The 13,350-nt window shown below is 41.9% G+C and overlaps 1 protein-coding gene across 12 annotated transcripts in view; it reads right to left on the reverse strand.

Moving 5' to 3' along the window:
- The window catches only part of DLGAP1 (DLG associated protein 1), a 323,485-nt gene that overhangs the window by 155,348 nt on the left and 154,787 nt on the right, over positions 1–13,350 (reverse strand). For all 12 annotated transcript variants that reach the window (XM_065889911.1, XM_065889909.1, XM_065889920.1 and 9 more), the window contains one exon: positions 8,183–8,423. In XM_065889911.1, the coding sequence (XP_065745983.1) occupies positions 8,183–8,423 (241 nt within the window). The remainder of the gene's footprint in view (positions 1–8,182; positions 8,424–13,350) is intronic.

Consider the following 13,350-nt stretch of genomic DNA (forward strand, 5'->3'; position numbering starts at 1 on the left):
AACAACGCTAAAGGCCGGAAGACCCTGGGGCCCCATCACTATTGGCCCTGTGACAACCTCTCCCATGGGCAAAGGCAGATTTGAGGGCTGTCTACGGTGCATGATACCTCCAGGTTTGGCACTTTGGTCCTGAGAGGCGATTTTTTTTTTTTTTTAACGTTTTTATTGGAGTATAATTGCTTTACAATGGTGTGTTAGTTTCTGCTTTATAACAAAGTGAATCAGTTATATGAGAGGCGATTTTTTAAAAAATTTATTTTATTCAACTATAGTTGATTTAACAATGTGTTAATTTCTACTGTACAGCAAAGTGATTCATATATATATATATTCATATTCTTTTCCATTATGGTTTATTACAGGATATTGAATATAGTTCCCTGTGCTCTGCAGTAGGACCTTGTTCATCCATTCCACATACGATGGTTTGCATCTGCTAATCCCAAACTCCCAATTCATCCTTCCCCCGACCCCCTCTGGCCCCCTCGGCAACCACAAGACTGTTCTCTACGTCTGTTTCTGTTTCTTATGTAAGTTCATTTGTGTCATATTTTAGATTCCACATGTAAGTGATATCATATGGTAGTTGTCTTTCTCGGTCTGACTTATGTCGCTTATTATGATAATCTCTAACTCATTCCATGTTGCTGCAAATGGCATTATTTCATTCTTTATTTATGGCTGAGTAGTATTCCATTGTATATATATATCTACTACGTCTGTTTTATCCATTCCTCTGTCTATGGACATTTAGGTTGTTTCCATGTCTTGGCTATTGTGAATAGTGCTGCTATGAACATAGGGGTACATGCATCTTTTTTATTTATAGTTTTGTCTGGGTATATGCCCAGGGGTGGGATTGCAGGATCATATGGCAACTCTATTTTTAGTTTTTTGAGGAACCTCCATACTGTTCTCCATACTGGCTACACCAATTTACCTTCCCACCAACAGTGTCGGAGGGTTCCCTTTTCTCCACACCCCCGAGAGGTGTTTTATATGCAGCAAAACCACTGGAGGAGATGAAAGCAGAAGACACTCTTCAGACCCTGTGCCTTCCTCAGTGTCGACAGGACTTTTGCATTTTATGACTTCATAATATTTCTACTTAGAGTGCAGAAGAATGTCACCTTAAGGGCCCCAAAGAAGAAACATTATAACCAAAATTCTTCCAAAAGTCATCACTGTCAGTTTTCTCAGATATAAAAAACAGAGCAGTTGCCTCACAAGAGGCATAAGTTGTACTACAAATCTTGCCTTTTTTTTTTTTTTTTTTTGGTCTAGGCCTTCTAAGATGGGAGGAAGTGGACATCTCCACAATTCTACTTGGATGTTTGGAGAAATTCAAGGAAGGGAGCCTCATAAGCAGAGGGACAAGGAACCAGTCCAGGCAAGATCTGAAATTTATTACTTGTTCTTATCTTGAATAGAAAGGAAAGTTTCTTTGTTTAAAAAAATTGCTGTCTGTCCTTTGGACTTCTGAACTTTTCCCTCATTGCTTTATAAAAACAACCTGTTAATTAACTTTACGCCTGTTAGAAAGAAGTGAGCTTCCTCTGAACTCTAAGGATTCTCCATGAATTTGTAGAGCTGAGGCTCAAACAAGCAAAGGGCTATGGCTCACCTGGGGTTTTATTCTGACTTTGCCTCCAGCTAGAAGCCTACCACTTTGGCCCTTAGTTTTCCTACCTTAAAATGCGTTTGTGGATTAGATCGGGGGTGGCAGCCTCTTTCGGTAAAGGGCCAGAGCGTAAACATCTTTGGCTTTCTGTACCATACGGTCTCTGGAGCAACTACTCAGCCACAGACAACGTGTCAGCAAATGGATGTGATTTTGTGCCCATAAAATTTTTTTTACAAAAATAGGCAGCAGGTTAGATCTGGCTCATAGGCTGTAGTTTCAGACCCCTGGACTGGATGATATAGAAGTTTCTATTGCTAATATTTTATCATTCAACTTATTTTAACAGCAACGCTATTTCCCTGGGAAAGTCACCTTGATTATCCAAACTTTTTAATTAGTTATTTTTTATTTATTTATTTTCGGCTGCATTGGGTCTTAGCTGAGGCACGTGGGCTTCTCCCTAGTTGTGGTGCGAGGGCTCAGTAGTTGTGGCATGTGGGCTTTGTTGCCTCGCGGCATGTGGGATCTTAGTTCCCTGATCAGAGATCGAACCAACGTCCCCTGCATTGGAAGGCGGATTCTTTACCACTGGACCACCAGGAAAGTCCCCAAACAGTTGTTGAGTATGGAGTTTGTGAGGTACTTAAGTATTTTTTTTTTTTTTTGGCTAATTACTGCAGCATTATTCATGATAGCCAAGATATGGAAACAACATAAGTGTGCATGGAGGGATGGATGGATGAAGATGTGGTATATAGATACACAATGGAACATTTATTCAGCCACAAAAAGGAGGAAACCCTGCCATTTGTGACAACATGGGTGGACCCTGAGGGCATTATGTTAAGTGAAATAAGTCAGAGAAAGAGAAATACTGCATAATCTCACTTATATGTGGAGTCTCTAAAAGCTGCACTCTTAGAAACAGAGAGTAGAGTGGTGTTTACTAGGGGCGGGAGGATGGGGCAAAGGGGAAGACAGTGGTCAAAAGAACAAACTTCCGTTTAGAAGATGAATAAGTTCTGGAGATCGAATGCACAGAACCGTGATCATAGTCAACAATACTGTATTACATTCAAAGTCGCTGAGAGACTAGGTCTTAAGTGTTCTCACCACAGGAAAGAGGTGATAATTATGTGCTGTGATGGACGTGTCAGCTGACACTGTGGTGCTAATCATATGAGTGAATCAGATCAACTCATTCTACAACTTAAACTTACACAGTGTGGTATCTGTCCAGTTTTAGCATCCGGGTGATGGTGACCTCATAGAATGAGCTTGGGGGTGTTCCTTCCTCTGCAATTTTCTGGAATAGTTTCAGAAGGATAGGTGTTAACTCCTCTGTAAATGTTTGATAGAATTCGCCTGTGAATCCCTCTGGTCCTGGACTTTTGTTTGTTGGGAGTTTTTAAATCACAGTTACTTAAACTTACACGATGTAATATGTCAATTATATCGGAGTAAAACAAGTATTTTTTCTGCATCTTCTCTTACCTTTTTTTCCTCCATTATTGAATGCCTAGCATGTGTTATAAATGTAAATTACTACCTTCACGTTATTCTGCTTAAGATCTTGTGTGTTTAGGGTTTGTTGCTGTTGCTGGGGGTGGGGGGGAAGCAGGCTGTATGGGATTGGAGTGTAGGATGCTGGGAGGTAGGTTTGGTGTGGTCTTCTAGATGGGATGGCTGCCTGGGTGTGATGACCCAAACCTGTGAGAACTCCTGGGATGTTAGCCCCGACCTCAGGTGCTCAAAAAGGTAACTGCTTCTGTATCTGGAGCTGGGAAAGTGTGTGAGGTTAAGATTATGGAAGAGCGTGTCTCTATTTAAAGAAAAATGTGATCTCTCTTGTTAGAAAAATCAAACTGGAAAACATGCTGTGATCACCGCGGCCCCAAGCCACACTCAAGAGGGCAAAGTGTGTTGACTCCCTGCTGGAGGGCCCTGGCTGCTCGCCAGGGTGACGCTCTGTCCTGGGCCCTCGCTGCCCTTCCTGGGGGCTCCATCGAGAACAGGAGACCAGTTCAACCCCATCCATTTCTAAGAGCTTCCCCTAATAGAAGAATATAGCACACAGGCCAAACTTCAGGAGCAACAGGGTGGCATATACTTACTCTTTATAAATATTATATTATTGCTACATAAAGCTTCCTTTAAAGACTTGTAGTTTCAAAGCGAAAACTTCTTAAAAGACCAGAGAAGCATATATCATGATAGTCTGCCTATTTCTGTCAAAGAGTATTATTTTAATTCAAATATTATATTGGCTTTTAAAATCATGAAAAGCAATACGTGCTTATTTTAAAAATCTCCCTCTGTCCACACCCACTGACCCTCCTGCCTACTACTTGCTGGGTAACAACTACAAACGATGCATTTTGTCTCTGCTGACCACGTGTGTGTCTGTGTATCTGTATGAGTAGATCCACTGATGTTGATACACTATTTTTGCTTATCCAGGCCCCTGATGTCACCATATATATATATATATATTTTTTGATGTCACCATATTGAAGTCTGTCTAGCTGCAATGTGGTAATGCCTTTGATAGATCCTGGATGCTTAGTGTCGGAAGTAAAAAGAAACCTCATCCTTAAACGCGTACAATTGCATTTGTATATTCCACAAGGAGGCCAGTCGAATCCAGTACTCTGAAGTGGAGGTCTGGGTCTGTTTCTAGCACCAAGTTCTACTTTCACCTAAAATATTCAGACGATTGAGGTAAGGGTGCTTGTTTTCCCACAGTCATAAGGCTAACTGCCCTCTTAAAATTTTTACTTTCCTACGGTAGCTGTAATCCTCACCAAATAGTCCCAGGTACAATGATTATATAAAAACTTGTTGAATCTATTAGATGGAGAGATTATCTGCGTGCTTGAAGCAGATGATATACTGAGATAACATAGGACTGTATCATAGTTAGATAAACCGAAAAGTCAATAAACCAAAAGAAGCATAACTATAAATCACTCCCTAACTCAGCTCCTAGTTGGTCCCCAAGGCTCCGTTAATCCTTGATCATTTTACTAGGGGCTCCTTAGGGCCATCTAGAGCCAAGCCCATCTTCCTGATTCTCCCACGTGGCAGCAGGCACTGTTGTGGACCTTTGTCGGTGGTGTCATTTTGCTCATATAAAGAATGGACAAGGCTGGAGGAGAAAAGTTTAAGTGTCCATTTTGTTGAAAATTTGAACAATTCAAAACGGGCTGACACAAAAATCAAAGACTCAGAATGTGGACTGTCCCTGGGGAGAAAAGGTATAGCTATTAACTGCATTTGACAAAAAGGAAGCATTGTCTTTCAGGGAAAGGGAAGTTTAAGACAAATGGAATCTGTTGTAAATGTCCCAAGAATAATGAGCAAAGGAGAAATCTACCTCCTGTCCCAACACGGTTGTAAATTTGACCTGTGTACATGGGGAAATGGTTAAAATTAGAGCAAAGTCAGTTCCTGATTAACACAGATGAGCGCAGGCTTTCAAAAATTAGTAGGTCCTATGAGAAAGTAGGAAGGAAACTTCTACTGGAAGGAAACCAGTAGAAGAAAATATGATGGTACTGACATCACATGACAGAGAAAGGGAAAATTGTGTGTGTGTGTGAGAGAGAGAGAGAAGGAAGAGGGGTAAGGAGGAAGCCCAGGAATTATGAGAGCAGTGGAATGAAGGGCACAGAATCTTATTATATCCTAAAGCGACTTTTTAAAAAGAACCAATTCATGGCGTAGAGAAATTGTGAAAAGTGATATTAGAATTCTAAAGGACTTACTTAGAAACTCCTGTAATATTTAGCCCTTAAATTGTTTGCTTACTTTTCCCCGACTGTAAAAATGATATATCATAATGTTGACTTGGATGATGAAGGGTGAGGTCACCGGCTGCCCTGTACAAAAATCTGATACTTCATGCTTCACCGTTCCCTGTGACATCTTCCTGACCCTAAACCCCTGCAGCTGTAGCCAAGCCTGGAGCCTTCCCATCTAGACGGCTGCAGGTGGATGGGGTCCAGGACATAGGACAAGGCATGTGGAGCCCAAGATGGAGCAGTTGCTGTCACCTCCGTGGTGTTTTCATTTATTTCTTTTATTATTTGGCTGTTCTCCCACATAGGGCCACTGGCTAAAGCCCCTCCAACTGAACTTACATTCTATTCTATTTTATTTTTTTGGCTGTGTTGGGTCTTCATTGCTGCACGTGGGCTTTCTCAAGCTGTGGCGAGCGGGGGCTACTCTTCGTTGCGGTGCATGGGCTTCTCATTGCGGTGGCTTCTCTTGTCGCGGAGCGTGGGCTCTAGGTGCGTGAGTTTCAGCAGTTGTGGCACGTAGGCTCAGTAGTTGTGGCTCTAGGGCTCTAGAGCGCAGGCTCAGTAGTTGTGGCACACGGGCTTAGTTGCTCTGCAGCATGTGGGATCTTTCCTGACCAGGGATGGAACCCCTGTCCCCTGCATTGGCAGGCAGATTCTTAAGCACTGCGCCACCAGGGAAATCCCTTAATTTACATTCTAAATGGAACAGCACAGGACGCCCTCCCAGGCCTTGCTCACTTCCTTCTCTGATAGGCTTGTCAGATTTAGCAAACACTGCAGACACTACAGATAATTCTGTCGTATAAGTAGGTCCCATGCAATATTTGGGATATACTTACACTACAGAAGTATTCACCATTGATCTGAAATTCCGATGTAACTGGCAACCTGGATTTTACCTGGATTTTTATTGTTTGGACTCTGCAAACCCCCAGAGCAGCTGGGAAGGGTCTTAGGAAGGTCAGAATAGCGCATTTGGGGTGAAAAGCACAGTACAAAGAGTAAGTAAATTGTCTCTTAAAGGACGAAACACAAACGCCTCTTAGTTGATCTGAAAACAGCCATCCTGGAGTCCTTGTCACTTTACCCCCAACACTGCTCCCTGCAGGGGTGGTGGAGGTGGAGGTGAGCCAGTAGCCCTTTTCCTTCCCTCGGCCCTTCTGGGCAAGGATCTGCATTTTGCATGTTTAAGGACTAACTACAGCACAGAAGAGTAGCTGGCGGGTGATGAGGCCGCTATACAGAGAACGGAGCAGACACGGAAGAGGACTGAGGGGGAGCTGGAAGTAGGGTCAGGGAAACAAGGAAACACCAAAGACACAGTGAGGAAGCTAGAGGCGCAGGCAGACCTTCAAGCCACACTTAGTGCACAAATGTAAACACACATAAATATGCCCATGAATGAATTAAAAAATGTGTTCATTTTCTGAATCAACCTTATTTAACTTATTAACCTCGTCTGGGCTGTTCTTGCGAAATTTCCTAGTGAGCAGGAATGCACACCCACCATCTCTGGTGGGAGACAGCCAGCCAGGGCCAGAGCTGCTGCGCTCTGGAGGGGCTGCTGAGCCAGGGTAACGTCTAGAAGCATCTTTCCCCTAATCCTGAGATCCCAATTTGCATTGGTCCAGAAGGAATGCCTGTTGTTTCACCTCTAATGGTTATTTGCAAATTCTATCTCAACCCCGTCTTTCTAGTTAGTAGGATTTTAATTCAGGTTTGAGAACCTATTAATTCTCAAGCCTGCAGACGTTCTAGGCTGAACGATAATTACATTTGAGGCACCTAGAACAAAAACTGAATAATACAATAGTCTAGCAAGACTCTTCCTTCTAATTAATTCGTCATTATTTATCTTGACTCTTGGTTTGATGATCTTTTTGTAGAATTAGTCTTTATTGGAGTAATGCTGAATTCCATCAAAGTTAAGACTAGTTAACTATGGAGGGGATTTTCTTCTTGGACCCAAATGTTATTTTTAAAAAAGTACCCCAAAACCCAAAAAACACATGTACACTGTCACACACAATCCATGACTATGTTCCTGTGTAGGTCCAGTGTCATGGAAACCAGTTAAGCTCTTCCGTGCCTCTCTGACTAAAATCAGATCAAAAGACAGTGTAGCAGCATAAACCTGAATTAGTTTAGAGGGAAAAGGAGGTTCTGTATGCATATAGTTAGGAGGTTTTAAAATGATGAAATAAATCTGCCTTCTGTTATAAGGAAAGAAAACTCATAAAGTGTGCAATCAATATTACTGCATCATCCGTTTCTTATTTTCTCACAGTGGTACTTCAGGTCTTTTGGGAGAGTCATTTTGTGGATATCTTGGAATTTAAAAAGCTTTCCAACTCTGTGACGCTCAACAGTCAGGGTGTCTGATTCCTGGAGGGGTCACACCCCTAAAAGTCAGGGCCTGATGATGGAGAGTAGGAGTTGGGTGGGATGAGTGTGCGGTCCTAGGATGTTGTGTGGGTGTTTTGGGAAGATCTTCCCCCTGTGCCATCCCTCTTGGTCCCACAGTTGCAGTCTCCTCTGTTGATACCAGAGATGGAGATGGAGGAAGAAGGGTGTGCGTGGATGTGGCCGGTGGAGGCTGGGGATAGAGGCGAGCAGGGAAGCAGACGCGCTGCCTCGAGGGCTGTGGGTGGGGTTTGGTGAAGGGTGACCGTGTGATAACAGCGAGGGGACCACGTGCAGTGTCTGGGGGCAGTCGTGCCGCCCCCCGGGCGCGGGGCCAGCTCTGCCCACTCACCCGTGCTGCTCTGGATGGTCCTCACGGTGGTGGTGGTACGCGGTGGGGAGGAAGACCTCAGCGACACGCACTCGTCGTCCTGCGAGCAGCCCTTCTCGATGGCGCGCACGTAGCTGTGGCTCCGCATGCGGAAGCAGCCGGGCATCGGCAGGTCCAGGGCCTCCACTGCCTGTGACTCCAGCTCGCTGAACACCGACTCGCACACCGACTCGAACTGCCCGTTCACCTCCATCTCGCTCACCTGCGGGCGAGACGGGGACCGTAACACCGCGCTGTTCCGGGGGAGAAGCCACCTCGCCCTCGGAGCATCTCCAAACTGCATCCCCCAGAAGAACGCCCCGTCCGCTTACAGTAAACTTCAGCGCATTGTATTTCCTCTACCTGACAGACTATAGTAGAATGGTATCTAGTTTAAGATCCCAAATAGTCAATTAAATTCTAAAGAAAAAGAACTTTGTTTTTAGAATGCAGGGAAGCGTGGCGTAGGGAAATCTTACATCAGGGCACGCCAAGGTGCTAATTCTTCCTTATTTATAAATGCAAACCTAGGGGCCAATTTTATAGGCCTGCGGTCAGAGTTCGTATATTTCAATGGGGCTGTAATTTTAGCACAAACGTTTCAGAAACTAGTATTTTTATTGTGCCTTTGGAAGTGACTAGCTCGTCAAATAATTTGCATCGACTGAAACTTAATTTACTGCAAAGTATAAAAACAGGCCCTGTATTTTCTGGCAAGATACCCACATCATGCACAAAAATAGACCAAACCCAGATGTGAAAATCTTGAAAGGCACTACTGAGATTTTCAAACTATCTACATACTATTTAAAGAAGGTTTCACTCTTCTCTATAAAAGCTGATATGGTCCACAAATTGTTTATAAATGTGTTTTAAAATTCTTCCAAATGAGGTCTTCCCTTTTCGAAGCATCAGTTTTTATTATTATATTCCCCTGTATATAATTTACATTGGATTTGAGCACCACCTTAAAAAAAGAAAAAAAATCCAGACCAGGTGCTTCTGTCAGTTTCTCACTTTGCAAGCTGATGGGATAGAGGTGTGGCAGCATTCTTCAAAGTTCTGCTACCTTCCAGAACTTCGTATGTCAAATTTCCTTAATATCAAATTCATGAGTAATTGAAAATTTAACAGATTAAACTATAATTAAGCTTGAGTGTATACTGAAAAGGATGGCAATTTTATGTTATAGGAAGATGCAATCCAATAATGGCTAATTTCTTTAAACTTCAATTACCTTAAGGCATATCAAGTGAAAAAGAGACATACATTTCTTAATAATAATTCTTTACAGTTTAAAGTAGTGTTTTCATATACTTTATCTAATTTGATATAAAATCCCTGCACATTTTCAAGGCTAATAATTATATATGTCCATATTTAAAAATTATATATATATAATATATACTTGTTTTTAGGAGATAGTTGGAGGCGCATTTAGAGGTAAAGGGACATGATGTTTGCAACTAATTGTCAAATATAGAGAAAGTGAGCAAATGAGGCAAAATTTTAATAATGAGTATGAATCTGGGTCAATGATGTACAGGAGGTCTTTGTATTTCACATGGGACTCTTTTGTCAGTTTGGAATGATTTCAAAGTAAAAAGTAAAACAAACTATATATATATTTATTATTATTAATAGATTTTCCCCTATTAATCAAATATCCCAAAGAGATAGTAAAGTATCTATCCCTATCAAGGTAACAACAATTAAACCTGGATGATTACCTTTCAGAGGGTATTAGTGCCCCCTACCCTATTTTTCATAAAAAATGAATCATAAAGTAAATATATTGAATAACTCTGCAACCTGTTTTTTTCCACTTAAACTTCTATTTTATACTTATATTCTTAATAGGATTCTCCTTCTTTATTCTCTTTTTAAAAAAATTTTATTTATATATTTCTTTATTTTTGGCTGTGTTGGGTCTGCGTTGCTGTGCGCAGCCTTTCTTTAGTTGTGTTGAGCGGGGGCTACTCTTCATTGGGGTGCACGGGCTTCTTATTGCAGTGGCTTCTTTGGTTGAGTGTGGGCTCTAGGCGCACGGGCTTTAGTAGTTGTGTCTCGCGGGCTCTAGAGCGCAGGCTCAGTAGTTGTGGTGCACGGGCTTAGTTGCTCTGCGGCAAGTGGGATCTTCCCCGAGCAGGGCTTGAACCCGTGTCCCTTGCATTGTCAGGCGGATTCTTAACCACTGCGCCACCAGGGAAGCCCCTTCATTCTCTTTTAACTTTTTGTTTTTATTATATACAGATACAGAAAACCATGCAAAATAAATGCATAGCTTGTGAATTATAATAAAGGCAACACCCTTGTACCTAGTACTCAGATCGGGGAACAGAATTTTCTCAGGCACCTAGAAGCCCCTCCATAGACCCCATCCTACCCACAGCCCCCACCCTCCCTCCAAAAGTAATTACTACTCTGAGTTTTATTGCAAGCACTGCTTTGCATTTATGTTTTTTTTACCTAAGTGTGCATCCCTAGACTCTACAGTTCGGTCTTACCCATTTGAAAAATTTATATCTTTTAATTCACTTTTTATATTCAGGCCTCCCTCCACCCGTTTTTAACAAATATTACAATTTATCTATTGAAGCACCTGGGGCGTTTGACCTGGAAAGTTTCCCAGAGTCTGGATTTGCTGATTTCCTGCACACGGAAGATTTAGCATGTTCCACTGTCCTTTGTGTTTCCTGAAATTTGAAAGTTGGATCCAGAGGCTTGATCGGACTCAGGTTCAATCTCTTTGGCAAGACTAGAGGTCATGTGTCACGGGCTCTCTCATCAGGAAGCACATTATGTCTGGTTATCTCTCTTTTTATGCTGTTGGGAGTCATTGATGCTCAGTGCCTAGATCCATTAGTTCATTGGGGGTTGCAAAATGGTGATATTCTTGGTTGTACCAACTTTTACAGTCACTAGTTGGAATTTTTTTTAAATAAAGAAATGCTTCCTCTCATATTAGTTGGTTAGTAGGTTCAGTTCACACAGTAACAGCAGATGTTTGATCTTTTCCCTTTTATTTACTAGTTAAAAAAATATATATATTTATTTATTTATTTGGCCGTGTCAGGTCTTAGTTGCAGTGTGGGCTCTTTGTTGCGGTGTGTGGGCCCTCTAGTTGTCCTGCAGCATATAGGATCTTAGTTTCCCGATCAGGGATCGAACCTGCATCCCCTGCATTGGAAGGCAGATTCTTAACCACTGGACCACCAGGGAAGTCCCTATTTACTAATTTTTAAGATAATAAATTTGTTCTCTTGTATCTACCAAACATGACCAGTTAATTTTTAAAAGTATAAAAATGGACTCAGATTTAAAAGTATTTGATGGTTTTAAATCCACTTCTATTTTCATTCTTATTTAACTCATCTGTCCCATCTGTGGCCAGTGGGAACCTCTTAGGTTGGCTCCTGGGTCCTTTTGACATGAGACCAGTGGTCTTTGATAACTTCCTTTGTATCTGGTGTGACAAGTTATTCAAAACTTATCTTGCATCTTTCCTGCCCAGTCCTGAAATTAGTATTTTTCCACAAAGTCTTTTTTCTTTTAGTGGTAAATTGTATCACAAGAACACAGTTTGGGTACCAGGAAGCTTCACTGTCATTGCTACAGGGTTGGTCAATCTTCCTAGGCCTTTCAGTGGACAGAGAACTAGGTTATGAATACATCGAATTCAAATTCACACTGCAGTGTTTTTATGTAGCTTCTTCTATGTTATGTTTATACATATACCTTTATCGCATATTAAAAATCCTCGTTTTCAAGGACACAGAAGATGATGGAATTGGGATATACTACAGTGATTCATTTGCTTTCTTCCACAATACGTACACAACAGCCTCAGAATAGCATACTAATACCACCTGCCCAACCATTACTGAAAACAGTTCACAATTCTTTTTTTTTTTTGCATCTGCTGTCTCTATTATTCCCTCATTTAAAAATAGTTGTGCTAGATTGACATTATCAGAGCATATAACTTACACGTTCTCTCCCACTGTAGCTCTCATTAGTCTTAGTGTTACAAATAACTATATATTTAATGCTTGCCACTACTTTTTTCATATAAAAAGATGATCCTTCATCCAACTTAGACACAAATATAGGTCAAATAGTTCTAGATGGCTTCTAAAGACAAAGAGTAGACCCCTGCCCCACCCAGCCCACCCCCCAATTCTCCCTCCCCAGAGGCAACCATTTTCAATTCTTCCAGTTGGATTTTATGGTGTTTGCATCCATATTGCAGAACGCATGCTTATGTGAATCTCTTGATATGTTCATAGACCTCTTGGTTTCCTTCCTGCCCTTGAAGCATCCCTCTTGGAGCCTCCTATCCTACTGCAGTCTATGGCTGCCAAGCCCACTGCTGTCCTGGGATCTCCCTTCCCCATCATCCCAGGGGTGCCCTTTATTATCTAGCCTGTGGTGGAGCCCCTGTTCCCTCTTCCTAATTTTATTCCCTCCTTTTGGTGGAGCACATCTTCCAGTGCTTTCTTGGGAAGGCGCCACCTCACATTGATGGAAATGTCTGTACCCCACCTCCACTGTTAAGGGAGAGCATGCTTGCATTTAGAATTCTAGCTGTATCCCTTTTCCTTCAGATGTTTCCAGGCTTTGCTCCTGTCTCTTAGCCTCCATGTGTGCTATGATTGAGCAAGTGGATGCCTTTCTCATTCCTGAGCCTTTCCACGTGAGCTGGTTTGCCCCATCCCTTTTAGGTACTAAATGATCTAATGTTTCACCATGGCATTCTCTGTGTGGATCTTTCTCCATCCATTTTGCTGGGTACTGTGTGGGCCCTCTCAACCTGCAGATTCATGTCTTTCAGTTCTGGGACCATTATTTCATTAGTAATTGCCTTCCTTCTGTTTTCTCTTTTCTTTCTGAAACTCCTAGTGTTCATTGTTGGAATCCAAGAACAAGAAACATGAAGAAAAATACAGTGATACATCATAATTTCCAAAACCAAACTGGAGGTCTTATACTTCCTGATCTCAAAACTAACTACAAAGCTACAATAATCAAAACAGTTTGGCACTGACATAGGACAGACATACAGACCAATGGAACAGAATGGAGAGTCCAGAAGTAAAGTCATGCATCTATTTGCCACTAGTTCTTACATTTGGTCTTTTGGGTTGTCT

The sequence above is a fragment of the Phocoena phocoena genome, chromosome 13, assembly GCF_963924675.1.
Source record: "Phocoena phocoena chromosome 13, mPhoPho1.1, whole genome shotgun sequence".
Classification (NCBI taxonomy): domain Eukaryota; kingdom Metazoa; phylum Chordata; class Mammalia; order Artiodactyla; family Phocoenidae; genus Phocoena; species Phocoena phocoena.